Here is a 27,048-nt window from a genome sequence, read left to right as displayed (position 1 = left end):
TCCAACAAACATACACGGGAGTAATGCATGTACAGTATGCGCGGTCCAGCTCAAGACATTAGGATTTATTATCACGGCTCATGTGATGTGCATCACTATCTCTGTAGAGTCTACAGGTTGTGATGCAAAATAGCAAAGTATTTTTATTTATTTTTTGTAATAAAGTGTAAACAAACAAACACAAAAAAAGGAAAAATAGAACATTGCCTTCCTTGGATAACAAACTGTTTTAACAGTTCCCAAATAATTTCAACGGTCTTCAACAGTCAACTAAAGCAGCAGTAAAAGTGCATGACACCTCCCAATACATTCCAGACACTTTTGAGCCAAAACAATAACATTGTATTATTCAGATCTTTCAGCCATTAGTTGTTCATTTCTTCAGAAGCGTATTGCTGCCACACCAGAAAAAATAAAAAAGGTTCAGTATCACGTTACAACGTGATAAGTTTCACATTAAAACGTGGTAAGTTGCACGTTATAATGTAAAAAGTTATCACGTTAAAACGTAATAAATTTGACTTCCGCATTTGGCAAACCAAAACAAAGCAATTCCTTCCAGTTCAGGTCACCGGCGGAGTCCTTTTTGTGTCTTATATATTAAAGTTACTACCTATACGTAACTATAGATGCGATAGAGGCCACCTCTGTGTCTGTCCCTAACTCCACCTTGGAAGGATGTGAGTGACCACAAGAGTCCGCCGCGAGACCAGCGTTTTCACATTATAACGTGAAACTTAACACGTTAACGCGTGAAAGTTTATCACGTTAGCACATGAAACTTATCACATTACAACGTGATACTGCACCTTTTTTATTTTTTATGGTGAGGCAGCAATACGCTTCCGGACGTTGCAGGTTTAAGTGCAAAGTGTCAAAAAAAGTTTTATTGCTTGAATATTTAAAGCTGAATCATCATAAACCTAGTCAACGAGTTTTTGCGCTGAAACCTGAGCTTGTGTGACCAAGACAAGTTTAGGCACTAACAGAAATCCCCTAAACCATTTATTTCCTCGTGGTCATTGCTGATTGGGGGTGCGTTTACAGTAGCCCGGTCTTTTAAGGTGCTTCCAGTCCGCCTCACTCTCGCAGCGTTTGACATCGCAGAAGAACTGCCTGATGAGCGCCTTGGCCTCTGCTTTCACTGTGGGCCAACAGAGACAAGTGAGAGGAAACAAATGTGTGCATAAGTGTTCGTAAAGTAAAAGCAGAATTCTGTTCCAATAGCGGCAATGCAACACAACAACGAACACGTCGAAAACCAGGGTCGTCTTATGTGCCGCGTGATGACATTCTTACACTGCTTGTGTTTCAACATAAGAGTGACCCAACTCACGAATTGTTTGCGGTACGAGCTGTCGTCCAGCCCGATTTTTTGCTTTCACTTGCGAGCAAAACCTAAGATACGAGCGCTGTATGTTTACAGTGAACTGAACTCGTTTTACAAAAAGCAGCAATTCGGCAAATAGTTAAACGATTCAAAATAGAGTCTTTGAGATGTTTATTTATTTGTGACGTCTGTTCCCAGTTCAGGTTTACTGTCAACGTAAACACAAAACAAAGAGAATTACATATTGCGTGTTTAAAACAACCCCATAGCTTTTCCTCAGGAAACTCCGGTTAGCTTTATGCTAATCATGCAAAATGCCATTGATGGGCTAACGATTAAGTATATTATATTTAAACAAACAGTGGCGCAACACATACACAAATAATATGAAAATATTCACAGGCGTATATATTTTTTTATTCTCTGCAAAGAACGACTAATATTACTGCGGCTTTCTATGAAGTAACTTGTGACAGTCTATTTATATCCATATGTCTATATTATATTTCCCCCAGATGGCCAAGGCGCACACACCACAAAGAGCTGCACAATGTCAATTTATTGAAGCAAAAAATGTGGCAAGTAAATTCTTTACATTTAATTATGTCATTACAAAGTAGAATATTATAGTGTGCTATTTTTCTTATTGAAAACACACAGTTTTGCGGGGGAGTCTGGAACGGATTAACGGCATTTTCATTCATTTGAATGGGGAAAGATGATTTGAGATCCAAGTATTTTCAGTTGGTGTGGTAACGGAACGACCAGCCATCCATCCATTTTCGGAGCCGCTTATCCTCACAAGGGTCGCTGGCGTGCTGGAGCCTATCCCAGCTATCTCTGGGCAGGAGGCGGGGTACACCCTGAACTGGTTGCCAGCCAATCGCAGGGCACACACAAACAAACAACCATTCGCACTCACATTCACACTTACGGGCAATTTAGAGTCTTCAATTAACGTCACGGAACGTATTAAACTCATATCTCAAGGCACCACAGTATTAGTCCATTAATCTACGGCAGGGGTGTCAAACTCATTTTTGTCACGGGCCACACCGTAGTTATGACTTCCCTTGGAGGGCCGTTATGACTGGGAACCCATATGAATGAATTATCGCCTTATATAAATACATATATGCAACAATTTGATGGATCACGAGTTTTGAAATCAGAAGCCTATAAAAACATTTTTTTTAACTATTACATTTCAGAAGGGGATTTGTAACAAAAAATGCTTGCAATATCTCAACATTATAACTTATTACAATAGAAGACAAGAAACGAAGCATGATTTGCTTTTGCGGGCCACATAAGATGTGGTGGGCCAGATCTGGACCCCGGGGCCACCAGTTTGACACTTGTGATGTACGGTAACACAGTAGAAAAGTCATAATTACTGTGTACAGTTTATATTCATATAGAAAACACTTCTAGGCTATTAAGTATAAAACAAATACAGAAAAGTACGGTGGTAACCGAGCTTGCCTTTTTTGCACCTTGTTACAAGATTCTTACGCCGCTGCGCAAACTATTACGTTGTGTGCCATTCTAACCTTGAAATTTCATAATTACATTAAATAGTTGTGTTAACAAAATATAATCTAGTTTATACAGTAAATATAAAACAAGCCTTTTTATGCCATGTGACCATGTATTCTTATGCCCACGTCGCACATAACCTTGAAATGTCGTACGTCAGGACCGCTGTGAACCAAGAAGCCTCATTTATTCATCTTACCTTGTCCCTTTCCAAGACTCCTCCCCTCTGCAAGAAGGTGTGACAAATAGCGAGCGAAGGACTTGAAGAGGTCCTAGCGACAAATAGCGTGACATGATTCAGTTCAGGTCATGCTACCCTTGGGAATTTGGACCCCGCCCCTACTCGCACCTTAGTGGCAAACTTTCCCCGGGTGTAAAAAGGGTCCAGGTAGCGGACCACCACGTTAGCCGCCTCCTTTAGCGTCACAGTCGTCGTCGGCTCCTTCACCGTGTTAACACGTCTCTGCTGTGCAGTGGGGTCTACTCTCCTGTCGTTCTTGTCCACCAAGCGGCCTCGCTTTGCCGGAGGAGGATGCTCTTGTATGGCTTCCGGCGCGCACACCTGCTTGGAAAATGTGGTTAGTCACAGAATGGGGAACACATCCTAAAAGCTGCCAGGGACGCACCTCTTGTGTATCAGATACATTGTGGTCTTCTTTTGTGTTGTGTCTGGGTAGAAAATGAAACCGCTGCAATTAGCAAAGTACAAGTGCAGACAGTGCAGATCTCTGCCAATGCTTTTGTCATTTACAAAATCAATAAGTACACGGGGCTTTAAAAACAAGAATAAAGTAATGAATTGATGAATGTATTAATAATTTAACACAGTTGGTATTTATACAATATACACCTACGTATAGCATTAAGGTATTTATTATTTTAACCTAAACTTACTCATATGAAACCAGAAATAAAATCTCAAGTTTTAATACCCTATGAAGATATTTAAGGAAAATAATTGAGCGCGTGAAATGCTTTTCCACAAAAAAACTGCTTGGTAAGAAGAAATATCTTGCCAGACAAGGAACAAGCATATTTTGTCTTGATTTGAGATATTTAATCTTGGTTACAGTTTATTTTTTTGCAGTGTAAACCATGGAGCTTTGATTGAACTAACCATAGAATATAGTGCTGTGAAAATGTCTGGCCCCCTTCTCTAATTCTTATATTTTTGCATAGTTTCCTAACTTTGTTTAAGATCATCAAACAAATGTAAATATCAGACAAATATAACCAAAATGCTGTGTTTAAATGGTGATTTCATTTATTAAGGAAGTGAAAAAGTAATTACGTCCCCTTGTTAAATCATTAATTTGTTGTGGTTAATCATGATTGTTGGTTAATATTCCACCACACCCCAAGCCTGATTACCTGCAGACCTGTTCAATCAAGGAATCACTTAAACAAAATCTGTCCCGAGAAAATTAAGTCAGACAAAAGATCTAAAAAAAAAAGCTGCAACAAAATGACACCATCCAAACAAAGTCCAGAACAGTAAACAAATAAAGTAATTGACATCCATCAGTCTGGAAAGGGTTATAAAAGCCATTTCAAAAGCTTTAGGATTCCAGCGAACCACAGGGAGAGCCATTATCCTCACATGGAGAAAACATGAAACAGGGATGAACCTTCCCAGGACTGGCCGGCCTACAAAGATTACCCCAAGAGAACAGCAATGACTCAGCCAGGAGGTCACAAAGGAACTCAGGAGTTCTAAAGAACCGAAGGCCTCCCTTGCCTCAGTTCACGTCTGTGTTCATGGCACACCAATAAGGAAGAGACTGGGCCAAAATGGCATCCATGGCAGAGTTCCAATGAGAAAACCACTGCTGACCAAAAAGACCATAAAGGCTCATCTTACTTTTGCAAACAAAAACAAAAAACTAAATCTAAATGATTCCCAAGATTTTGGGGAGAGTATTATATGGACTGATTGAGATGAAAGTTGAGCTTTTTGGAAGGTAGTCCAGAGTTGAATCCGATTGATTTGCAGTGGCATGACCTTTAAAAAGGCAGTTCATGCTTGAAAACTCTCAATTTTTGCTGATTTCAAACCATTCTGCAAGGAAGAGTGGGCCAAAATATAGAAAGACTCATTGCCAATTATAGAAAACACTTGATTTCAGAGGAAGGTTTACAGGGCCATTACCTTTTCCACACAGGCCTAGGTAACTTTGAATCGTTTTTTTTTTTTTTTTAAATAAATTATATCACCATTTAAAAACAGCACTTTAAGTTCACTTGGGTTATATCTGTCTGATATTTACATTTGTTTGATGATCTTAAACTATATAGTGGGGGAACTATGCAAAAATCTATGATTTTGAGAAGGGGGCGAATGCTCTTTCAAAGCACTGTACTGTATACCCCTAGAAATTGGAATAGCATAGTTATATCCATCCGTCCATTTTCTATAGCGCTTGTCCTAATTAGGGTTGCTGGTGAGCTGATGCCAATTCCAGCTGACTTTGAGAGAAACGCTGGGTACACCCCGGACTGGCCGCCAGCCAATCGCAGGGCACACATAGACAAACAACCATTAACGCTTACATTCACACCTACGGACAATTTAGTCTTTTATTAACCGATTTCTTTGGGATGTGAGAAAAAGCCATAGACGGTATTCAGAGACAACCACAGGGAGAACATGCAATCTCCACACAGGACCTCCGCCGAGATTGAAACCCAGGACCTCTCGAGTGTGAAACAGATATATTAACCAGTACTTCACTGTTTTACTTACATTTCTGTTATGATTAAAGATAGTAGAAGTTATTACGGATCTGAAATCCCAGTTTACTGTGAATATTCTACTAATGCACAACAAATTACACCCAGATCTGGGGAGATTTCGTGAACATGTTTAAAGGCAGATATTTGAATTGCTGGAAATGCACAATCTAGACACCGGTTGTTTTTCTATATGTGCCCTGCAATTGGGTGTACCCCGCCTCTCACCAAAAGTCAGCTGAGATAGGCTCCAGTTCACCCACCACAAACACAAATTAGGACGAGCGTTAAAAAAATGGATGGATGGTGTGGACAATGATATACTGTATATATTTTTTATTGTGATAATTAAAGCAGGTTGTTAGATGGTAGGTTGATTAGAGTTAAAATATAAAAATAATAAAAAAATACATTTTAAAGAGGTACAATAAGAGGTCAGCACAATCAATCAATCATGCACAGTACGTGTAGAAATTCATGGCAGCTTTGTAAAGAATTTTTTTTTAATGACCCGGTATATTTGTCAAAGATAATATTTTATCTCATAATTGTTTTTGCGCGGCACAGTGGCCGACTGGTTAGAGCGTCACCCTCACAGTTCTGAGGACCCCGCCTGTGTGGAGTTTGCATGTTTTCCGGGCACTCCGGTTTCCTCCCACATCCCGAAAACATGCATTAATTGGAGACTCTAAATTGCCCGTAGGTGTGAATGTGAGTGCGAATGGTTGTTTGTTTGTATGTGCCCTGCGTTTGGCTGGCAACTAGTTCAGGGTGTACCCCGCCTCCTGCCCGATGAGAGGCTCCAGCACGCCCGCGACCGTAGTGAGGAGAAGCGGCTCAGAAGATGGATGGATGGAATTGTTTTTGCCTTTTCAGAATCAGAATCAGAATCATCTTTATTTGCCAAGTATGTCCAAAACACACAAGGAATTTGTCTCCGGTAGTTGGAGCCGCTCTAGTACAACAGACAGTCAATTTCTGTTATATACAGTAATTGGAACACCCTTTGATGAGTTGCCAGAAAAACAATCCTATCTAAATTTGTAGACGGGAAGTTCCTCATCAACAAACTGGTGTTACAAGAGTGTGTGAGTGTGTCTTACTACCTGGTAGAGTGTGGACTCAGTTCCGACGTTTGCTGGCCCATCACTGTTTCATTACTGTCGTCATCTATCACTATGACCCTCTGTCTGGTCTGTGCTTGCTTCACATCCTGAATCAATGGCTCCATAGCATCATCTTCCGAGTCCAGCCTGATAGGCGAGTGCTGCTCCTGGTTTATCTCAACTTCTGAAATCCCTATTCTGTTCTCCACCTCCCGGCTTTCCTTCATTGTTTGACTCTTCTCAAAATACTGAGAAATGAAGTGAGAACTTTTTGCAGCTTCCTCCAGCTTCTGCTTCTTGTTCAAAGCTCTGCCTCCCTTTGTCAGGCTGCTCGAGGAAGAAAAGGAGAAGGAGGAGGCAGCAGCGTTTGCGCTCGCTCGGATAGATGATGTCACAGGCAAAGGCTTATCTGACCATTTTCTTTTTAGTTCCTGTTGAATGCCACCCAAGCTTCCACTCGGTGTTCCCTTAATAGACCTGCTGTCAACCATGGAGTCCTTCAGCAGATGTTTTGCAGCCAGATGGGGGTTGGATGAGCCCCTCTGGCCTGCTCCAACTCTCTTCCGCTTCATCTGGAGGAATTACGAGTAACAAAATATGAATATTACATATAGTTAACCCCCTCCTATTTGCTGTTCATTTGTTACAAACTCACCTACAGAGTTCCTTTTCAAAATTATTTTTCTTTTGTTATTCATGAAAAAAATTTGCTGTTTTTTGCTCAGGTCAAAACCATGTCTAATATAAAATATTGCTTAGGGGCCAATATATAATATATATATATATATATATATATATATATATCAAATAAAAAAGTGCTTTTCTGTCATCTTGTGGCATCTATAAGCAATTACAACCCGTGTTATTGGGATCAATTCCTTGCGGATTGTAATTATTCACGGCAGCGCGGCTCGGTCCTGCAATGGCAAAATTGTTAACAACTATGTAATTTTATTTTATTTTTTTCTAACAAGAAACTTCTTACACATCTGGCTTTCGAAACTGATAAAAGAACCTCTCCTTCCCTTGGAAAGGAGTAGGCAGACTATAAACCTGTCTCGTATGCACTGCAAAATATCTAGATAGGTGCTAGGTGAATGTGTTGCTTGTTAGGTGTCTGCTTTGTGCTCTTTTGGCATTTTGCAGGGAGGGGGGCTGCCCCATCCCAAGTCAAACTGTAATAATGTTACTCCCATGAGCCATACTCTTCTCTGACTTGTTTCTCTCTCTTAGTACTGAGAAAATACATTTATTAAAGACACGTCTGGATTGGATACTTATTTCTTCATCTCACAAGGGAAAACACACATTTTTGACAACAGTCCATAAACCCTGCTGTGTATTTGTGCTTTTTATGTGGAACCCATGTTTTTTTTTTTTTTTGTGCTTTTCTACAAAGCCCCAAGATTCCACAAAAAGACCTGGTTTATAGGAAAGTAGATACTGGTCTCAAGAAAGTATGTTGAATTGCATCTCGACTGGGAGACTAACATCTTTGTATGTTGGGGAGGAGCTAAGTTAAGGCTGGGTTGATGGTGGAAGTTACAACGAGCCTTCACTGAATGTGTAGGTACGTGCGTACTTTCGGTGCTTCAAGATTCAAAACTAAATCATATGTACGCCATTTAATTTTAGGGGAAATGTACAGTGTCTGGCATCACAGTCTGTGGTATATTTATAGTTGATACTGTTAATATGGTAAATTATAAACATATTTAGAAGCGGGCACACTCAGTTACTACAGTACTATTCTTTTTTCATGGATCATTTCATAATCATGACCTAGAAGTGATTCCCATACAAATGTTTACTGTAATTATGACTTTACTACTGTCTTAGAATTGGTTAGTGATCGACTACAATTATGTTCCAATTTACTTACAAATTCAGGTTATATCTCAGTCGTAAATCAAGGACCCCCTTTACTGATATTGCCCCCAAACAGCACAGTGCAGTTAAGTCTGAAACCCACTTTTCTTTTTTTTCCTTAAGTTTCAATTGTTGACCTTTTTGGCACTCTTCCACACTGCTGTCTACTACAGAGAATCATTGCCTATATTGTGCCCTACCTTGTCTTTTCAATTATAAACAGCCAGATAGTCAAGAAGAAAAAATACAGAGTGCTATTTGTCTTTGTGACACTGGTGTGTGACTAGCCAGCCTAAACACCCTGACATGAGTTTCCCATTCCGAACAGTAGCGTACCAGGGGGGAGCCAAACCGAACTGTAGCACCTGATGGAAATTTAGTTATAATTGTTTTTGTACGGGGTGTCGAAACTCACTGAATAGACCTCAGATGCAGATTTAAACCCACAAAGATCCTTAGAACAGGAAGTAGAGGACGAGGCCTTCTCTTCCTGTTTTAGCATGGCCTCACCCCCGCTTACGCTCTTCTCCTCTCTTACAGCAGGTACTTTCTTCAACTCCGACACCTTAATGACAAAACGATAGTCAGTCAAAACGGTCGTTGTTAGCCTGGTACAAACTTTGTTTTACTAAGCAACATCAGTAATGTGGGGTCGGGTTGAACCTTTTTTAAAATTGCCGCTTTGTACAAGTTGGATGACTTGCTTCTCTTGAACACCTCATGTTCAATATCCACAGCTAAGGATAGAGGATCACATCTGTGAGAAGAAATAGCATCATTATAAATACAAACTTCATAAAAAGGAAGTTTGCATCAGTACATTTACCCAAATGAGTCGTCCGATCCCTGGTGGCCATACAATGCTTCTTGCAAGAGTGTCAGGCAGTGCTCTCTGGACTGAAATACAATTTACATCCTTTACAATGTTATATAAAACAGAATGCTAAGCGATAACAAAACAAAAAGATTATTTCTTTCTGACCTCTCCATTAGCTATAACATTATATCTCCAGGGAGCTGGATTAGATATGGACTAGTTGAGAAGGGTGGTTCACTCTCGACATGTCAGTCAATCACAAGGTTGTCCCATACACATAAACATATGGGGCAATTTAGTTGGTAGAGAGTCACCCTTTTTGCACTGTGGCAAGTAGGGCAATGCCACATGGGATCCAGTAGATGTCGCTATTGTGAGGAAAACCTTGTTACCTCCATCCATTTTCTACACAATTGTCCTCTGTCATCACTGGTGAGCTGGAGCCTCTCCCAGCTGACTTTGGGCAAGAGGTGAGTTGGCAGCCAATCACAGGACACATATAGACAAACAATTATTCACACCTATGCACAATTTAGAGATGAACGTAACATCCATGTTTGTGGAATGTGGGAGGGAGTCGGGGAACCTGGAGAAAACCCACGCAGGCGCAAGGAGAAAATGTAAACTCCACACAGGAAGGGAGGAGCTATGATTTGAACCTCAAACCTCAGAAGTGTGAAACAGAGGTCTTAACCACCAAGTCCATTTTCCATTTTGTTTTGTATTTATTACAGAGTAGTGATTCAACGGTGAAGTTATTGTTGGTGTTAAACAATATGTGTCACAATCCATACAGTAGTGTACTGTTCTCTATTTGTCCAATTCCTAAATGTGTGACTTCATCTGCTCCCAATTATTTGTCAATGTGAACCCATGCAGATACAGGAGGGAACATGGAAACTGTACAGACGAGTTAAAGTCTAATATGTACCATATTCGAAAATGAAAAACAACTAACAGATCTTCACATCTTAGTTTGCCAAGCGAGACATCGACTAGTCAGTTCGTGCGAGAAAATAAGTTGAAGATCATTCCAGTGGTATTTACACTGTGTCTTCACACTACTCCCGACACATGAGTCACTGAATTCCAGGAACTGTGCTAATTAATGCCATTGCTGTGAGGAATGTGTTTGTGCAGTACCTTTATTGGGAGCTTGGGGATCCTCTGACTGGCCGCCTCTTTCAGTGGGCAGTCAGCGTCTACAGCAGGACGGAACAAATGAGCCAGAGGTTTCCTCATAGTCACAATAATAATAAAGGATTCTTATTATTAATAGATATTCAGGTTTTACCTGGAGGAATAAAGTCATCCTTCTGCTTGTCAGATCCCTAAAGACAAAACATAATGAGGAGAATACAATTAATTGAATGCAAAGATGACTTGCATATAGAGGTGCAACAATTAATCAAATGAAATTATTCTATTTTGATCATCAATTCATTGTTTGGAGCCCCTAAATTGTATACATCCTCTGATGTCAGCCTCTCAACAGTAAATATTCACCGATTTTTGTAGTCGTCCATGAAAGCAGACTGATTATCTTTGTGTTGAATCAAAAAGAGACATTTGCAAACATCTGCTTATAATTTGGAAAACAATGTTCAACATTTTTGCCTATTTTTGGGCATTTTAAGGATCAAAGCAGTAACGGAATCATAATCAATTTACAGAAAAAATAGTTGAATCTATTGGGAAAATAATAATTATTTGTAGCTGTAGTATGAATAACATGTTAGTCGGTCCTGAAGCAGCTGCAGTACAACAAACTAGTAACCCTTGGCATTAATCAGTACCTGAGAAGTAGCTCTCAGTTTCAAAAACATTGGTGAGTACATCACTCCTTGCGATATTGCTTAATTGATGTTTATTTGGTTTTGTTTAATTCTGTATGCTATAAGAAAAAACTGACAGTAAAACCCCCTCATCAGGGAAGATAAAATGGTTTGGAGTCTCCGCTATAAGAAATAGAACTGCACTCTAAGGGACTTAAAAATATATATATTTTTTAAACTATAGAAAACTGGCCCCAGCCTTTTCCCACATCCATCCATCCCTCAATCCACGGTTCAATGTGGGCTACTTAAAAATAAAAAAATTAAAAAAAATTTAAAATAAAAAATTGTTCGACAAAAAATGTTTTTTTTTTTAAACAGTTAAAAACTTCATTTCAAGTCAGAAAAACTGACCCCATAAAAGATGCTTTTCATACAACTGTCTCAACATTTTATTTAACTCCATTTGAGATCAGTGCTTGTTAGCTGGAGTTTCACTGAAACTCAAAATGTTCGTGGTGTTTTAGACTCGCCCCAACTCCGCTTTCAGCAAAATAACAAAAAAACCTGTTACATGTTTAACAGCTAGTTAATTTAGCAGGCATAAAATATGTTTTTCGTTATTTTTCCTGAAGTGGGTGAGCCTCCCTTGAAGTCCTCTGGCACTTCCCATGGAAGGCTCTGCTCACAATGCTAAATGTCGCCACAGGAAAACATATTCCCACAAGAATACTGAAGGATATTAAACAAAATGTCATATACTTCCTGCAGTTCCACTATTGTAGCCGGGAGGGCGCTTTGCGTTCTGTCTCTCTCTGTCTCCCCTCCCTTCTCTGTTTTCAGCACCTGTCTCCAATCAGGCTTATTACCACCGGTATATAAAACCTGCCTGTTCCAGGAAATCCTTGCCGAAGTATTGCAGTTACTTTCAGTGGAACCGTGGCCCTTGTACCTCCCGTAAATCACCCTATCCCTCGTTCCCTTTTTGACTCCTGTGTCTCCTTGTTCCAGTGTGTTTTCCCCCCGTGTTCCTGATCCGCGTAATTCCTGCCGCCAAGCCAGCCGCCTGTCCTCACCACTGCCTGGCACCTGTCCACACCGCCGCCTGCCGACCCACCTAGGACCATCGCCATTACTTTTCATCAATGAACTATTCATCCTTTCACAGCTGCCTCCGACTGCCTCCTTTATATAGAACCTCATGTTCCGCCGCCCGAGCCCTACTCCAGGGACGTAGGTGCATGTAGCCAGTTTCTACTCAAATGCTCACTCGTTTTCAAGCTTCAACGATACAGTTATCCTACCGAACAATCCAAAGTAGCGTATGTCACTAACCTCCTCCGCGGCAAAGCAGCTAAATGGTCCACTTCCTTATGGCTAAACTCCTCCCTGTTACTTCACTCATTCAATTCCTTTTTTCCGATGAACTTCGTAAGGTGTTCGATCACCCCGTTCAGGGCAAAGAAGCCACCCATCGTCTTATCACGCTCACGCAGGGCACTAATTCTGCAGCGGAATATTCCGTAGAGTTACGGATATTGGCGGGTGAATGTGGGTGGGATGACGCAGCACTTCGGGGGATTTTTTCCAATGGCCTTTCCGAGCAGCTCAGCGATGAGCTAGCAGTCCGGGACGAGCCCTCTTCTCTCGAGGATCTTATCGGCCTTTCTATCCGTCTGGATAACAGACTGCGAGAGCGTATACGAGACAGGGGGGTTTGCTCGCGCAAAAACCCTCCCACTCCGAGCGCTGCGCCATCAGCTTCACACCCACCTCCCGCACAGTCTTCCGCCTTTCCGTCACTCCCCGTAGCCACTGGAGAGCCCATGCAAGTTGCTAAGACACGGTTAGATCCACAGGAGCATCAGCGTCGTTTGCCCAGCGGCTGTTATCTACTGCGGTCAAACCGGTCACTTTATTTCCTCATGTCCCCTCCGGCCAAAAGACCAGTCTCACCGCAACCCGAGAGTGTCGTGGTGAGCCAAACCTCCATCCCCTCAAGCTCTCCTTCTCGCATGACCATACCCGCTTGCATTATAGTTTTGGGTCTTAACACCCCCATCACTGCCCTGATTGATTCCGGTGCCAATGACAATTTCATTCATGAAGCCATAATTCACCAGCTCCAAATTCCTTTCCAACTGCTTCCGTCTCCGAAGAAGGTCACAGCCCTGGATGGCCGTATCATCTCCCCTGTTACCCACCAAACTGTGCCCCTCACCTTGCTTATTTCAGGAAATCACAGCGAAAACATTTCCCTTTTTGTTATCCTGATACCCCATTAGTCCTTGGAATTCCCTGGCTTAAAAGACATAACCCCACCATAGACTGGACACACTTAGCCATCACCGGATGGAGCCCTCACTGCCACTCACACTGCCTGCTCTCAGCTATATCTCCTTCTGGTACACCACCACCCTCTTCCATGCTCGTTGACCTCTCCGGAGTCCCTGGAGAATATCATGATCTCTCTCCGGTATTTCGTAAAGACCTGGCCATTTCTCTACCCCACCACCGCCTGCTATTAATCTGCTGCTGGGGGCCCCTCTTCCCTCCAGCCGTCTCTACAACCTTTCCCGACCTGAGAAGAGGGCTATGGAGGACTATATCCATGACTCTCTGGCTTCCAGACTCATTCAACTTTCCTCTTCTCCAGTTGGGGCCGGCTTTTTTTTGTTGCAAAGAAAGACACCACTCTCTGCCCATGTATTGACTTCCGTGGTCTCAATAATATCACCGTGAAGAATAATTCTCCGCTTCCCCTCATCGACCCCTCATTTCAACCCCTCTGTGACGCCCAGGTATTCACCAAATTGGATCTACGGAACGCCTACCACCTCATCCGTATCCGAGAGGGGGACGAATGGAAGACCACCTTCAATACCCCTCTCGGACTGAGTATTTGGTCATGCCATTCGGTTTCACCAACGGCCCTGCAGTTTTCCAGACATTTATTACTGACGTCCTCCGTGACATGCTCAACCGGTTCGTATTTGTATACCTTGATGACATCCTCATCTTCTCCCACTCCCCCGAAGAACACCACCTCCATGTACGCCATGGAGTGATTCAGCGTCTCCTTGAAAACCGACTATATGTTAAAACTGAAAAGTGCGAATTCCACCTCTCCTCCGTACACTTCCTGGGCTACGTCATCTCCAAAGATCAACTACAACCCGACCCTGCCAAGATCCAAGCAGTCGTTAACTGGCCCACTCCCACCACCCGCAAATAACTACAATGTTGCCTTGGTTTCGCCAATTTCTACCGTCAGTTTATCCGTGATTACAGCAAGGTCGCTATTCCCCTCACTAGCCTCCCATCCGCCAGCTCCCTCTTTCGTTGGACCCCGGCAGTATCCCAAGCATTCAACCGACTCAAGACCCTGTGCGCCCAATTCTTCGCCACCCCGACCGCTCCCTCCAGTTCGTGGTCGAGGTTGACGCCTCGGACAAGGGGGCAGCAGCTGTCCTCTCCCACGACCCAGAAACTGCACCCCTGTGCCTTTTTTTCCCGTCGTCTGTCCCCTGCCGAGAGGAACTACGATGTCGGCAACCGAGAGCTACTGGCCATTACATGGGCCTTGGGAGATTGGAGGCAATGGTTGGAGGGGACTGAAGAACCATTTATCATTTGGACGGACCACAAGAATCTGACTTACCTCCGTTCCGCCAAACGCCTTAACCCCCCGACAAGCTCGCTGGGCTCTCTTCTTGAGCAGGTTTAATTTCAATCTCCCCTTCAGTCCTGGCTCCAAAAATGGCAGACCTGATGCCCCGTCTCAACTTCAACTTTACCCCCACCAGCCCTGACAAACTGGAACCCATTCTTCTTTCCTCGTGCTTCGTTGGTGCTGCCACTTGGCAAATCAAACTGGTGGTTAAGGAGGCCCAAAAAACTCACCCGGATCTCAAGACTAGGCCTCCAAACCGCCTGTTCGTACCAGATTCTGCACGCTCTGAGGTTCTTCAGTGGGCTCATAGCTTCAAACTCACCTGTCATCCTGGCATCACCCGCACCATTCAGTTCATCTGGCAGCATTTATGGTGGCCCAGCCTTGTTCAAGACACCCGGGAGTTCGTCCAAGCCTGCTCCGTCTGTGCCGGAGGGAGGTCTTCACACCTGTCCCCAGCTGGGCTGCTGCGTCCATTGCCTATCCCTAGCCGCCCTTGGTTCCATATTGCTCTGGACTTCGGTACAGGTCTACCTCCTTCTGAAGGTAACTCTGCCATTCTCACCATTGTCAATCGCTTTTCCAAATCTGTCCATTACATACCTCTCCCCAAGCTACCATCCGCCTTCGAAAACTACTGACCTCCTTGTCCAGCATGTCTTTAGACTCCACGGTATTCCAATCGAAATTGTCTCTGACAGAGGTCCTCAGTTCTCATCCGGGTGTGGAAGGAATTCTGTAAAGCAGTGGTCGCAGCAGCCAGCTTGTCATCGGGATATCATCCGCAGACCAACGGCCAGATGGAGCGGGTAAACCAATCCCTGGAATCAGCCCTCTGTTGTGTTGCCCCACGCAACCCCTCCTCCTGGAGCTCATTCCTCCCGTGGATTGAGTACGCCCACAACTCCCTCACCAGTTCCGCTACCAGTATGTCCCCATTCATGGCTTGCTATGGTTACCAACCCCCATTGTTCAAGGAGCATGAGCGGGCAGTGGCAGTCCCCGCAGTCAAGGATAATTTCCAGCGGATCCAGGCTGTATGGAATGACGTCCATGCGGCATTGACCCGGTCCGCTGCATGCAACAAACATCTCGCGGACCGTCATCGCTCCCCGACGCCCGAATACAAGGTGGACCAATCTGTCTGGCTTTCTTCTCACGACCTCCCACTTCAGACTGAATCCCGTAAGCTCACTCCCCGTTTCATTGGTCCTTTCCCGATTACCAAAATCATCAATCCCACTTCCGTCCGGTTGACGCTTCCTCTGTCCTTGAAAATTCACCCAACCTTCCACGTCTCGATGCTTAAGCCTGTCTCCACCTGCGCCCTGAGCCCTCCGACCAAACCCCTTCCACCCCCAAGGATTATTGACGACCATCTGGCATTCGTGAGGCCGAGGGGGAGGGGGTTCCAGTACCAAGTCGACTGGGAAGGGTATGGGCCAGAGGAGCGGTCATGGATTTCCCGGAAACTAATACTCGATCATACCCTTTTGGACGACTTCTACGCGGCTCACCCGGGGAAGCCTGGCAGGACGCCTGGAGGCGTCCGTTGAGAGGGTGGTACTGTCATATACGGCCGGCAGTTCCATTATTGTAGCCGGGAGGGCGCTTTGCGTTCTCTCTCCCTCTCTCCCCTCCCTTCTCTGTTTTCAACACCTGTCTCCAATCAGGCTTATCACCACCGGTATATAAACCTGCCTGTTCCAGGAAATCCTCAACGAAGTATTGCAGTTACTTTCATTTGTACCACGGCCCTTTTCCCTCCCGTGAGTCACCCTATTCCTCGTTCCCTTTTTGACTCCTGTGACTCCTTATTCCAGTGTGTTTCCCCCCCCCCCCCCCCCCCCCCCCCGAGTTCCTGATCCACGTAATTCCTGCCGCCAAGCCAGCCGCCTGTCCTCACCACTGCCTGCCACCTGTCCACACCGCCGCCTGCCAACCCACCTAGGACCACCGCCATTACCTTTCATCAATAAACTATTCATCCTTTCACATCTGCCTCCGACTGCTCTTGGATCCAGGCACTCTCTATTTGTGTAACCAAAGGGAGTATAAATGACATGTACTCCATGTCAACAGTCAAAGTGATGTGACTCTTGTTAAAAAACATGACAAAGCTTTAGTTGCAAACTTACTTCAGATGATGTCAAATCGAATCTAGCTAAAAGGTCCTCCTACAGTGCTGTGAAAAAGTATTGGGCCCCTTCTAAATTACTTATATATTTGTAGAGTTTCCCCACTTTCATCATCAAACAAATGTAGATATCAGACAAATATAACCCAAGTGAACTTAAAATGCTGTTTTTAAATGGTGATTTCATTTATTATGGAAAAAAAACCTCTTCATTTTGATTTCTTAAGCAATTTAGAAGTTGACTTGCTGGTGTATTTTGGCTCGTTTGCCTGCTGCAGAACCCAAGTGCGCTTCAGCTTGAGGTCACAAACTGATGGCTGAAAATTCTCCTTCAGGATTTTCTGTTAAAGAGCAGAATTCATGGTTCCATCAATCACAGCAAGTTGTTCAGGTCCTGAAGGAGCAAAGCAGCCCAAGACCATCACACTTCCACCACCATGTTTGACTGTTAGTATGATGTTCTTTTTCTGAAATGGTGTGCTACATTTACACCAGATGCAACCAGACACTCAGCTCAGGTTTCATCTCTTCAGTCCATATAATATTCTTCCAAAAGTCTTGGGAATCATTCAGATGTTTTATTTTTTTTGCAAAAGTAAGATGAGCCTTTATGTTCTTTTTGGTCAGAAGTGGTTTTCGCCTTGGAACTCTGCCATGGATGCCATTTTTGCCCAGTCTCTTCCTTATTGTTGTGTCAACCTGAACTGAGGCAAGGGAGGCCTACAGTTCTTCAGAAGTTGTCCTGAGTTCCTTTGTGGCCTCCTGGATGAGTCATTGCTGTTCTCGTGGGCTAATCTTTGTAGGGCAGCCACCCCTGGGAAGGTTCACCACTGTTCCATGTTTTCTCCATGTGAGGGTAATGGCTATCCCTATGGTTCGCTGGAATCCAAAAGCTTTAGAAATGGCTTTTCTCACCTTTTCCAGACAGATAGATGTCAATTACTTTATTTCTCGACTTTTCTGGAATTTCTTTGGATGGTGTCATTTTGTTGCAGCCGTTTTAGATCTTTTGTCCGGCTTGATTTTGTCGGGACAGATTATGTTTAAGTGATTTCTTGATTGAACAGTTTATGGGGTAATCAGGCTTGGGCGTGATCATTGAAAATTAACCAAAAAATGTGAAAAGCCACAATCAATTCATTATTTAACAATGGGGTAATTACTTTTTCACACAGGGCCAGGTAACTTTGAATAGTTTTTTTTCCTTAATAAGGAAATCACCATTTAAAAACAACATTTTAAGTTCACTTGAGTTATATTGGTCTCATATTTACATTTGTTTGATGAGCTTAAACATTAAAGCGGGGAAACTATGCAAAAGAATAAGAATTTGAGAGGGGGGGGCAATACTTTTTCACATCACTGTAGATGATCCTCTCTGATACTTCAAAGTTAAAAATTATTCACTTTTATGTAACAGTCATTCCTGTATTAACCTTTGAACGTTACTTGTAGCTCAGGTCTTGCGTCTGAGATTAGCGCCTTCGGCAAGCAAAACGAGATAACTACAAAAAGAAAAAGACATTTGTATATTTCACTGTAATTTGTTTTGACCTTGGAACTGATTTTGTGTTCATTTGCACTTAGCTTTCACAACGTAAAATGACTGCACACGGTGTCTGATGATACCAATCTGTACACAAAATGAAGCACCCGTCTAGAAACGTCTGGCCTGCTGATTGAGCTAAATGACAGCTACAGCGTTGTAAACTGTACGGACCAGGTCCAGTTGCTGAGGAATATTTTTTTCCTCTGTGCTCCACGGGTGGCCTCACTTGAGATCCCGACAGCTGCTGAACATGTGTTGAGAGGCAAAACACATATAGTATATTCCAGGCGTAGATGATTTCAGGAACGGAACCTGCAAACAAGTTTGCATATGGATGATTATAAATTACCTTCCTTATGGTCATCTGCTTCTTGAATAGATCAGAGAATTCCTTTTTCCTCTTGGCTTCATCGTCACAATTGTCAATTGTTTCCCCAACTTCGTCATACCTATGAGGTGCACAATGTCACAAATCATACTGTGCAAATGTGGCAAATCAATGTCACAAATGTTAACCTGCCTCTCAAATCCGTAGCCCCTCTTTCCTCCTTCATAAAGCTCCAGATTAAAACCAAATGGCTTATTTGGTTCTTTTCTCTGAACTGAAATGCTGGTGTTGACAACCGCCTCCAGCTGGGCTCGGACACCTTTTGGGTTGGAACAGTAGTCGCAAGCACCTGCGCAGTTCGGTGGCTGGTCCCCAAAAAACTTGGAAATGGTGACGTGGCGGCAACTAAAGGAAGACAGACAATATATTGGCAAGTTAATTTAGTCGTTGTTGTGGCCCTGATTTGAGATCTTAGCAAGCTTGTGTCGACCTGGTGATTTTTACGAGAGTGTAGTATTGATCTATAAGGTTTTGTGCAACATTTGCACACACATGATCACTGATTCTGTTTTAAAAATAAAAGAGGATTCCCTAGACATCGCTTTTCAGCAATTAAAGCCAAAAACGAATGGTTGCATGAAAGTATCATGGATCAAAATAGAACTTTGACCGGAAATATACCGTATTTTTCGGACTATAAGTCGCAGTTTTTGTCATAGAATGGCCGGGGGTGCGACTTATACACCGGATTGACTTATATGTGAAATGATTAACACATTATTATATAATTTCACGTTATTTTCACACTAACAACCGCAAGAGGGCGCTCTAGTCCTGTATATCTGTACCTGCTACTTCTGTACCTCTGAAAATTGATCATTTCAACATTAGCGGTAACTTATAAAAATAAACTGAGAAGGACTGAACAAAAATGGCATCGAAAAGAAAATCATATTCTGCAGATTACAAGCTGCAAGTAGTGAAATATGCAGCCGAAAACGGTAATCGAGCAGCACAAAAAAGTTTGGAGTGAGCGAGAAACTTGTCAGGGACTGGCAAAAAGCGGAGGTTACTCGTACTGAAATGAAGAAAAGTCTCATCTTATGTGAATAACTGTTAATATGTCACATTAACATACCAGGCACGTTCTCAGTTCGTTGTTTATGAGTCATGTAATGTTAGCTGAATGTGTTACGTTAGCATACTGTACACCTATTCAGCCTGTTGTTCTCTATTCTATTTTTATTTTAAAATGCCTTTCAAGATGAAATGTCTGTTCTTGGTGTTGGATTTTATCAAATAAATTCCCCCCCAAAAATGCGACTTATACTCCAGTGCGACTTGTATATGTTTTTTCCTTCTTTATTATGCATTTTTTGGCTGGTGCGACTTATACTCCTGAGCGATTTATACTCCGGAAAATATGTTAAGTTTCCTGGTTATTCCCAACACACGGGTGGCCTTCAGTCTAGGGCCGATACACCCAGATCAAGCTTTCCATTGCAGGGTGTATAGCGAGATGGCAATGATGTGACTTCATGGCAGGACAACATGTAGTTCATCAATGAAGTAAGCAAAGAAGAGAAATTCAACACAGTATGATACAGTGCTGTGTGTTGATATCTGTAACTCTGCAACACAAATGCCAAAAATGACTCCCTGCTGCTGTGAACCACATTTTTTGAAATGTCGCCTTTGTTTTCTTCCCATTCCACTCAATATTCCATTGTAACGTTGGACTGGCATTTCTCTGTCAACCAAACAATTGACTACAGTGAGTTTAGCGCCACCTACATATTGTAGTTGCGCTACCTAGTGTGGAATAGTGACAGTTTCAACCCTTAAGAAAAAAAAAAAAAAAAAAAAAAAAAAAAGAAAAAAGATGGCATGAACAAAATTGAAGGAGGCTATGTTGACAGCTCAAGTGTTGTTATACACAGAAAATCACGTTACTATTTTCTTGGAATGATAACTGTTATTTATATACAACATGCACAGTGTCTTCATTCATGTTTTCCACCTAAGGTTCCTATACTCTTAATTAAGGAAAAACAGGCATCACACCTCAGTGTTAGAGCCTAGGTTATGTAAATCTTCTCACACAAACAAACAAAGGCGGTGCTGGGAGCCACATTAAAAACATGTGGACTACCTTGTGGAGGACGTGGTTGACAGAGCCATGAGAGGAGAGAGAGAGAGAGAGAGAAAGCGTTCCCACAAAGGAGGTGGGGAAAGAGAGAAGCACACAAAAAGACTCTTTGCTACTTCCAGTTTGGACTGAAAAAAAAGCTTGGGAAGAGAACAAACTGCAGTAAGTAGGAGTATACCCATTAACAACTAAACTAAAGACAAAGATGAAGAAGACTGAAGAGGGAATGAAAGGCAGCACATTGGTTTTGTGTTGCGTTTTTCCTTACAGATTATGATCTGAACCTGAATAATTCTCTCTCTTAATCTCAGTACGAGGGCTAATCTCATGCCTCGTCTGTGGAAAACTGGATGATGAATTGCTCATTTCCAGCAACAAAAACAACAGACATTCAGGTAAGACTGTCAGGGAGAGATGCCATGGCATCAACCTGTCTGCTCGCTACAGAGTTGTCAATGCTGAGAGTCAGCCTGGACTTGGCTGAGTGTGAGGACAATTAAGACCAGCACAGGTGTTTCTGGCATTAGTACAGATTTTTTTTTTTTAAATAATATATATATATATATTTTATTCATGTGAATATTAAAGACTTAAGTACTAAATTAGCAGGGTTGGATTTCTTGACCCATGAAAACCCCATGAAGTAGCTCAATCCAATTTCCATCACGTATATAAATTGACCTTTTTACTCATTTGTTAGCGTCTTCGATATTACGTTAATGACGGCTTGGTGATGCTATCGGGTGGATTATGAAGAAAAATCTGTTTCTGCTAAAATCAATTTAGCTGTTTTTGCCAGTCACCTGTGATTGATTGATGGATGGATAGAGATAGATTGAGTAATAGGATTTGCAGTTTCAGTGCTCTTATTCGTGGATTCCATGCAGTTTGCAACAATTTTGATTTAATTGAACTCTTTTGCTAAAATGTATTTTTTAAGATTTAAGATTTAATATTTTTGTTTTGCACAAGAACGTTAAACATTTTCTAGGGGTGCAGTGCAGAGAAAAGCTTGGGAAATACTGTTCTACTTTAATTATCCGTCCATCAATTTTCTACACCACATATCCTGTTTTCAGAATGTATTGTATTATACATCTGTTAATAAGCAAGTAACTTCAACAACAGGTCAGCAGAGCACCCTTCAAAATATAATATCTTTTCGAGACAAAAAAAATACATCCTTTCTCTCTGTACCAGACAGGTTGATGTCCTGTTTTGCTCTCAGAACACTTTCCCTTTCTCAAAAAATATCATGACAGTGAACGAAAGTAAACAAACTTGATTCTGTGCAAGCTATTTTTTTATACTATTCAGACAGTGTTTATTGTTGCCTTACTAGGATGGACCCCAAAGACCAAGCAGTGAATCTTCTAAATAAGATTTGGGCCAAGCTGCAGGGTTTGCCTAATGCCAGCTCCGTCGAGCTCGGAGCTTTCTTCATCCTCTTAACATTCATCTGTGAGTCTCTGCTCTTTGGCGTGAATATGAATCTGGATTTTGGTCAAGCTGATTGTTTATTTGCTTTCCTGCAGTGGTTGTTGTTGCCATGGCCATCCTGATCTGCACAACATACTCCTGCTGTTGCTGCTGCCGCAAGGACAAAAAGGAGGGAGGAAACATTTGAAGGCATCTAAACTACACCCATCCATTTTCTACACCACTTAACCTCATTAAATTAATCGAAACCACACATCAAATTTAAAAGACAGACACAACCTGTGACAGGACTGCTGCCCATGCAAATGAAGTCTGGCAGGATGTGTCCAGGGGGCTAGAAGAGGCCCAGCCCTCTAACAACAAAGCAACTGACACCAACACTGACGTCCTGACTGGCAGCCTAACACACCCTCTGGAGCTGACTGTCAAGACAATCAACATTCCTTGGAACAGTCATGTACAACAACATCTCTCCTTGCTGGATGACAAGACACAACCAACCAAATCATATTTAAACATGTAGACACAAAAACAAAATATAGACAAGTCAAGATGATGATATAGGTGAAGATGCTTTTTTTAAAATTTCAGAACAACATGAAGTTGCACATTAAAAACTTTTTAACTGCCTGCTTTAACTTCATAATGGCTGTAAGGAATGATGTTTATTGCAATGAGCTGCTTTTGGAGAACATCCTAAAACCACAAAGTTGTGCTCATTGAGTGGTCAAACCTTCCCTCTGCTGTACGAAGAAGGAAATGAACCCAATTCATTTCCAACCAGAACTTGCTTATGCAGTACTAAACATGTAACTAATGCATATAACAAAGCTGTAGCTTTTTGCCAAAGACATTTGCTTAATTATACAGGTATAAGGTAAGAAAGACAGCGGATTTAATGTGTGAAGTCTTCACTTACCTCTCCTGCTCACAAAAACGCACCATGGCGTCAAAGTCCGTAATGGCTGTTTTGTCTGATTCTTTTGCAGAGTTTCGTTTTTCCTACGGTCGAAGGTCAGACATTTTAAATGATGGTGAAAATAACATAAGCTCTTCTTTTTTACTGCTATAGTATTTGCTGCTATACTGACCCTTATACGTGCAATCTCCTTATTGATGAGGAACATAATTTGCTCTTTATCTTTCCGGGAGTAGTAAATGCGACATAGGGACGGCAGCCCATCTCTTCCTGCTCGCCCAGATTCTTGATAGTAGCTGGCCATGGATTTTGCAAGGTTCCAATGGGCGACAAACCTTTGGTAATAATGGAAATATCTATGAAGCTACAGCTTTACCTAATGAAAACAACCACAACCTACAGATTCACTGGTTTACCTTACATTAGCCTTGTCTACACCCATACCAAAACTGATGGTGGCCACAATAACAACCACTTTTCCCTGCATCCAGTCACTCTGGGCCTCCGTGCGATCTCCTGTTTTCAGACCTAAATGTAAACAAAAACAAAAAAGCACTTTGATTCCCAGTCTTTCTTTACCTCACACAGAGGAAGAAGACTTACCAGCATGATAAGGCTTTGCCAGGACACCAAGTTTGGTAAGCTGGTGGGCTACGGTTTCACAGCCCTCCCTGGTCCGACAGTATACAATCCCACAACCCTGTGTGAGGACATATTGTATAAATCAGGGTTACGTGGGACCAAACAATACTGGTCTCCATTCTAATAAATGCCATGTCATAATTATTGGCCATCATCGACTTCCATAAATTAATGTTGCAACTAAAAAATACACCTAGTTTGTTCACATTGAGGGAAAAAAACAAAAACATGATAAATCTAGATAATGGACAAACGTGAGACAGCTATCCTTATTAATACAGTTATAATTATTTTGGCCATGATTATTATGAAATGAAAATCAGGTATCAAGACAAGCTCATGTGTAAAATAGGATGGTTGTAACGGGTGATCTGCAGTATGTACTAAAAACGGTCTTATTATAACAGTTGACAATTGAATCCCATCAATAACAACAATAATTGGAATAGCTTAGAGTTACAGTGTTTTTCAAGAGACCCAAGGAAACTTATTGATAACTCATAGGGCTAGCAAATATCTGTGTGTGTGTGTCCATGTTGGTAAACAGATGGTTGTTGAGGATTTTTATTTTTTTATGTCCAGGGAAGCAACATCATGGATTTTTGTAAAAATGGAAATTATGACCCTTTGTTAGCGTTTGCTTCCTAAGCACAGTAAAAGTGCCATTGAGCAAGGCAGACGCCCCAAATTTTTCAGGGGCACCTGATCATTCTTAAATATGTCCCTTTCCTGCATGCCTTGTGTATGTGAATTGGTTCTATGCGTCTATTAATGCATGCAACATGAAAATGCAGCCCAGTGAAGAGAATGTCATCTTATGGATAAAATAAATGTATTAATATTTTTTGTAGCTCCATTTTACCAACCTGTCCATTAGAGCCACCACCAAGAGCAAGCGCCTTCTGAATGAAGGCATGGAGGTGAGCATAGGGGTTTGGAAGAAGCTCGCTGAAGATGACATCATAGTGCAAATTACAACGAAAAACTGGTGTAGTGAAAGACAGTGGCAGCCGCAGCTTCAGGGACTGAGCAATGTCCTCTTGGATCTTTTTGGGTGCTGTTGCTGTGAGCGCTACACAGGGAACCCCAGGTAAGCGAGCACGCAAATCACCAAGCTTGAGGTAGTCTGGTCTGAAATCATGACCCCACTGGGAGACACAGTGAGCCTCATCCACAGCCAGGTAGGACAGCAGGCCTCGGGAGCACAAGTCAGTCAGGTAAGGTTGGAAGGATGGAGAAGCTACCATCTCTGGTGTGATGTAGAGTAGCTTGAGCTTTGGGTTCGCGCCCTGCAAGTCAGCTAGAATCACACGACGCTCGCCCACTGCGAGCTTGGAATTGATGGAGCAAGCATGGATGTTCAGCGATCTCAAGTGGTCCACTTGGTCCTGCATGAACAACATCGACACAATGGTTGATGGCAAAGAATTAAAGCGGATTTAAAAGTGGATGATAAAGCCAAACTGACCTGAATAAGTGCAATTAGCGGGGAAATAACCAGAGTGACGCCTTCAGCCAGGACAGCAGGCAGCTGATAACACAGAGACTTTCCTGCCCCAGTGGGCATGCACACGAACACATCCCTGTCACCTAATGAAGACACACCATTAACATTCTAACAACAACCTGTCCGAAATATTTAATATCCATCTTCATACCCAAAAATATAGACAACAATGTACTTTCCTTCTTTTGTTCAATGGAATAATGTCAATCAATTACAAGAGAGAAATGCACATCAAATAATTCGTCTATGAGCCCGTTTCTTAACTTACCTCGTATAACTGCTTTGATTACATTTTCCTGCACTTTAGATCTAAACCCCTCGAACCCAAAATGGGCATTTAAAGCTTGTTTTAAAGTTGTTGTCGTCGCTCGCTCCTCCATTAGAAGAACTCCGTGGCGGCGTCGCACATTGATGACATAAGCGTCCAACTCTCGTCCTCCAAATTTTAAACTTTGCGAATTACGAGACTTAATGAAAAATATTTGTGACCTAAAAAAAATATCAACGAGCCCCCAAAAAATCTATTATTACATTTTTAATAAATGTGAGGGTTTTCAAATGTAAAACATTCGCCGTAGTTGTCTATAAAATTATAGGTGTCTTAAAAAGTTCAGGAATTTTATACGTATTTTTAATGATTCAATGTACGAGGGTTTGTGAACGTGAAAAGGGAAGTTGAAAAGAACACCCTGAAAAATTAGTTTTTTAAATCAGTTTAACTAATAATAACAGTGTAACTGCTAATAGATTAATCCTCACTCAATACATAATTAGAAATATATTGATTGTTAGGCTTCCAAAGTGGTTGGTTATTGTAGAAAAACATGTTCAACTGGACTCTCTTGGTCAGTATCCAGGGTAAATTTTGATTGTAAAATGAAGATACAAGTTTGTCAATGATGCGATGCCAAATGCCAAACAGCATGGTGGTCAATTTCATAATCTATACATTTTTAGAGATTATATATTATTATGTTTATAAAACCCCAATTCCAATGAAGTTGGGCGTTATGTTAAACGTAAATAAAAACAGAATACAATGATTTGCAAATCATGTTGAACCTCTATTTAATTGAATACACTACAAAGACAAGGTATTTAATGTTCAAACTGATGAACTTTATTGTTTTTAGCAAATAATCATTAATTTAGAATTTTATGACTGCAACACGTTCCACAAAAGCTGGGAAAAGGTGGCTAAAAAGAGGAATGCTCATCAAACACCTATTAGGAACATCTCAGAAATGAACAGGCGAATTGGGAACAGGTGGGCGCCATGATTGGGAATAAAAGGAGCTTCCCTGAATCGCTCAGTCATTCACAAGCAAAGATGAGGCGAGGTTCAACTCTTTGTGAACAAGTGTGTGAGAAAATAGTCAAACAGTTTAAGGAAAATGTTCCTCAACGTACAATTGCAAGGAATTTAGGGATTTCATCATCTACAGTCCATAATATCATCAAAAGGTTCGGAGAATATGAAGAAATCACTGCATGTAAGCGACAAGGCCAAAACCCAACATTGAATGCCCGTGACCTTC

At 42.0% G+C, this 27,048-nt stretch overlaps 1 protein-coding gene and 1 long non-coding RNA gene across 2 annotated transcripts; one reads left to right on the top strand and one right to left on the bottom strand.

Moving 5' to 3' along the window:
• Positions 1 to 117: 117 nt before the first annotated feature.
• On the bottom strand, positions 118 to 25,907 carry recql5 (RecQ helicase-like 5). The gene is made up of 19 exons (XM_061701571.1): positions 25,779 to 25,907; positions 25,472 to 25,593; positions 24,870 to 25,391; positions 23,965 to 24,061; positions 23,778 to 23,889; positions 23,534 to 23,696; positions 23,362 to 23,444; positions 19,046 to 19,258; positions 18,875 to 18,974; positions 10,686 to 10,722; positions 10,535 to 10,593; positions 9,401 to 9,471; positions 9,238 to 9,331; positions 8,990 to 9,139; positions 6,706 to 7,277; positions 3,496 to 3,538; positions 3,219 to 3,431; positions 3,069 to 3,141; positions 118 to 1,144 (listed from the first exon to the last, which is right to left on the bottom strand). The coding sequence occupies exons 1-19, from the start codon at positions 25,888 to 25,890 to the stop codon at positions 1,020 to 1,022; spliced, it is 2,961 nt and encodes a 986-aa protein (XP_061557555.1). The 5' UTR covers positions 25,891 to 25,907; the 3' UTR covers positions 118 to 1,019.
• On the top strand, positions 21,007 to 23,281 carry LOC133415474 (uncharacterized). Its single transcript, XR_009770130.1, has 3 exons — positions 21,007 to 21,397; positions 22,345 to 22,463; positions 22,538 to 23,281. It is a non-coding gene; the product is annotated as an uncharacterized LOC133415474 (long non-coding RNA).
• Positions 25,908 to 27,048: the final 1,141 nt, after the last annotated feature.

The sequence above is a fragment of the Phycodurus eques genome, chromosome 16 (genome assembly GCF_024500275.1).
Source record: "Phycodurus eques isolate BA_2022a chromosome 16, UOR_Pequ_1.1, whole genome shotgun sequence".
Classification (NCBI taxonomy): domain Eukaryota; kingdom Metazoa; phylum Chordata; class Actinopteri; order Syngnathiformes; family Syngnathidae; genus Phycodurus; species Phycodurus eques.
The sequence above is the reverse complement of the archived record's forward strand: the minus strand, read 5'-3'. Positions and strand labels throughout refer to the sequence as shown.

Bases quoted from the DNA above. Each gene is read 5' to 3' on its own strand.
- recql5 (XM_061701571.1), bottom strand. From the start codon at position 25,890: ATGGAGGAGCGAGCGACGACAACAACTTTAAAACAAGCTTTAAATGCC. The intron at 10,723-18,874 runs GTAATTTATAAT...TTTTGTCTTTAG, and splicing joins AGCAGATGACCATAAGGAAG to GGATCTGACAAGCAGAAGGA. The intron at 3,432-3,495 runs GTGCGTCCCTGG...TTTTCCAAGCAG, and splicing joins ATGTATCTGATACACAAGAG to GTGTGCGCGCCGGAAGCCAT.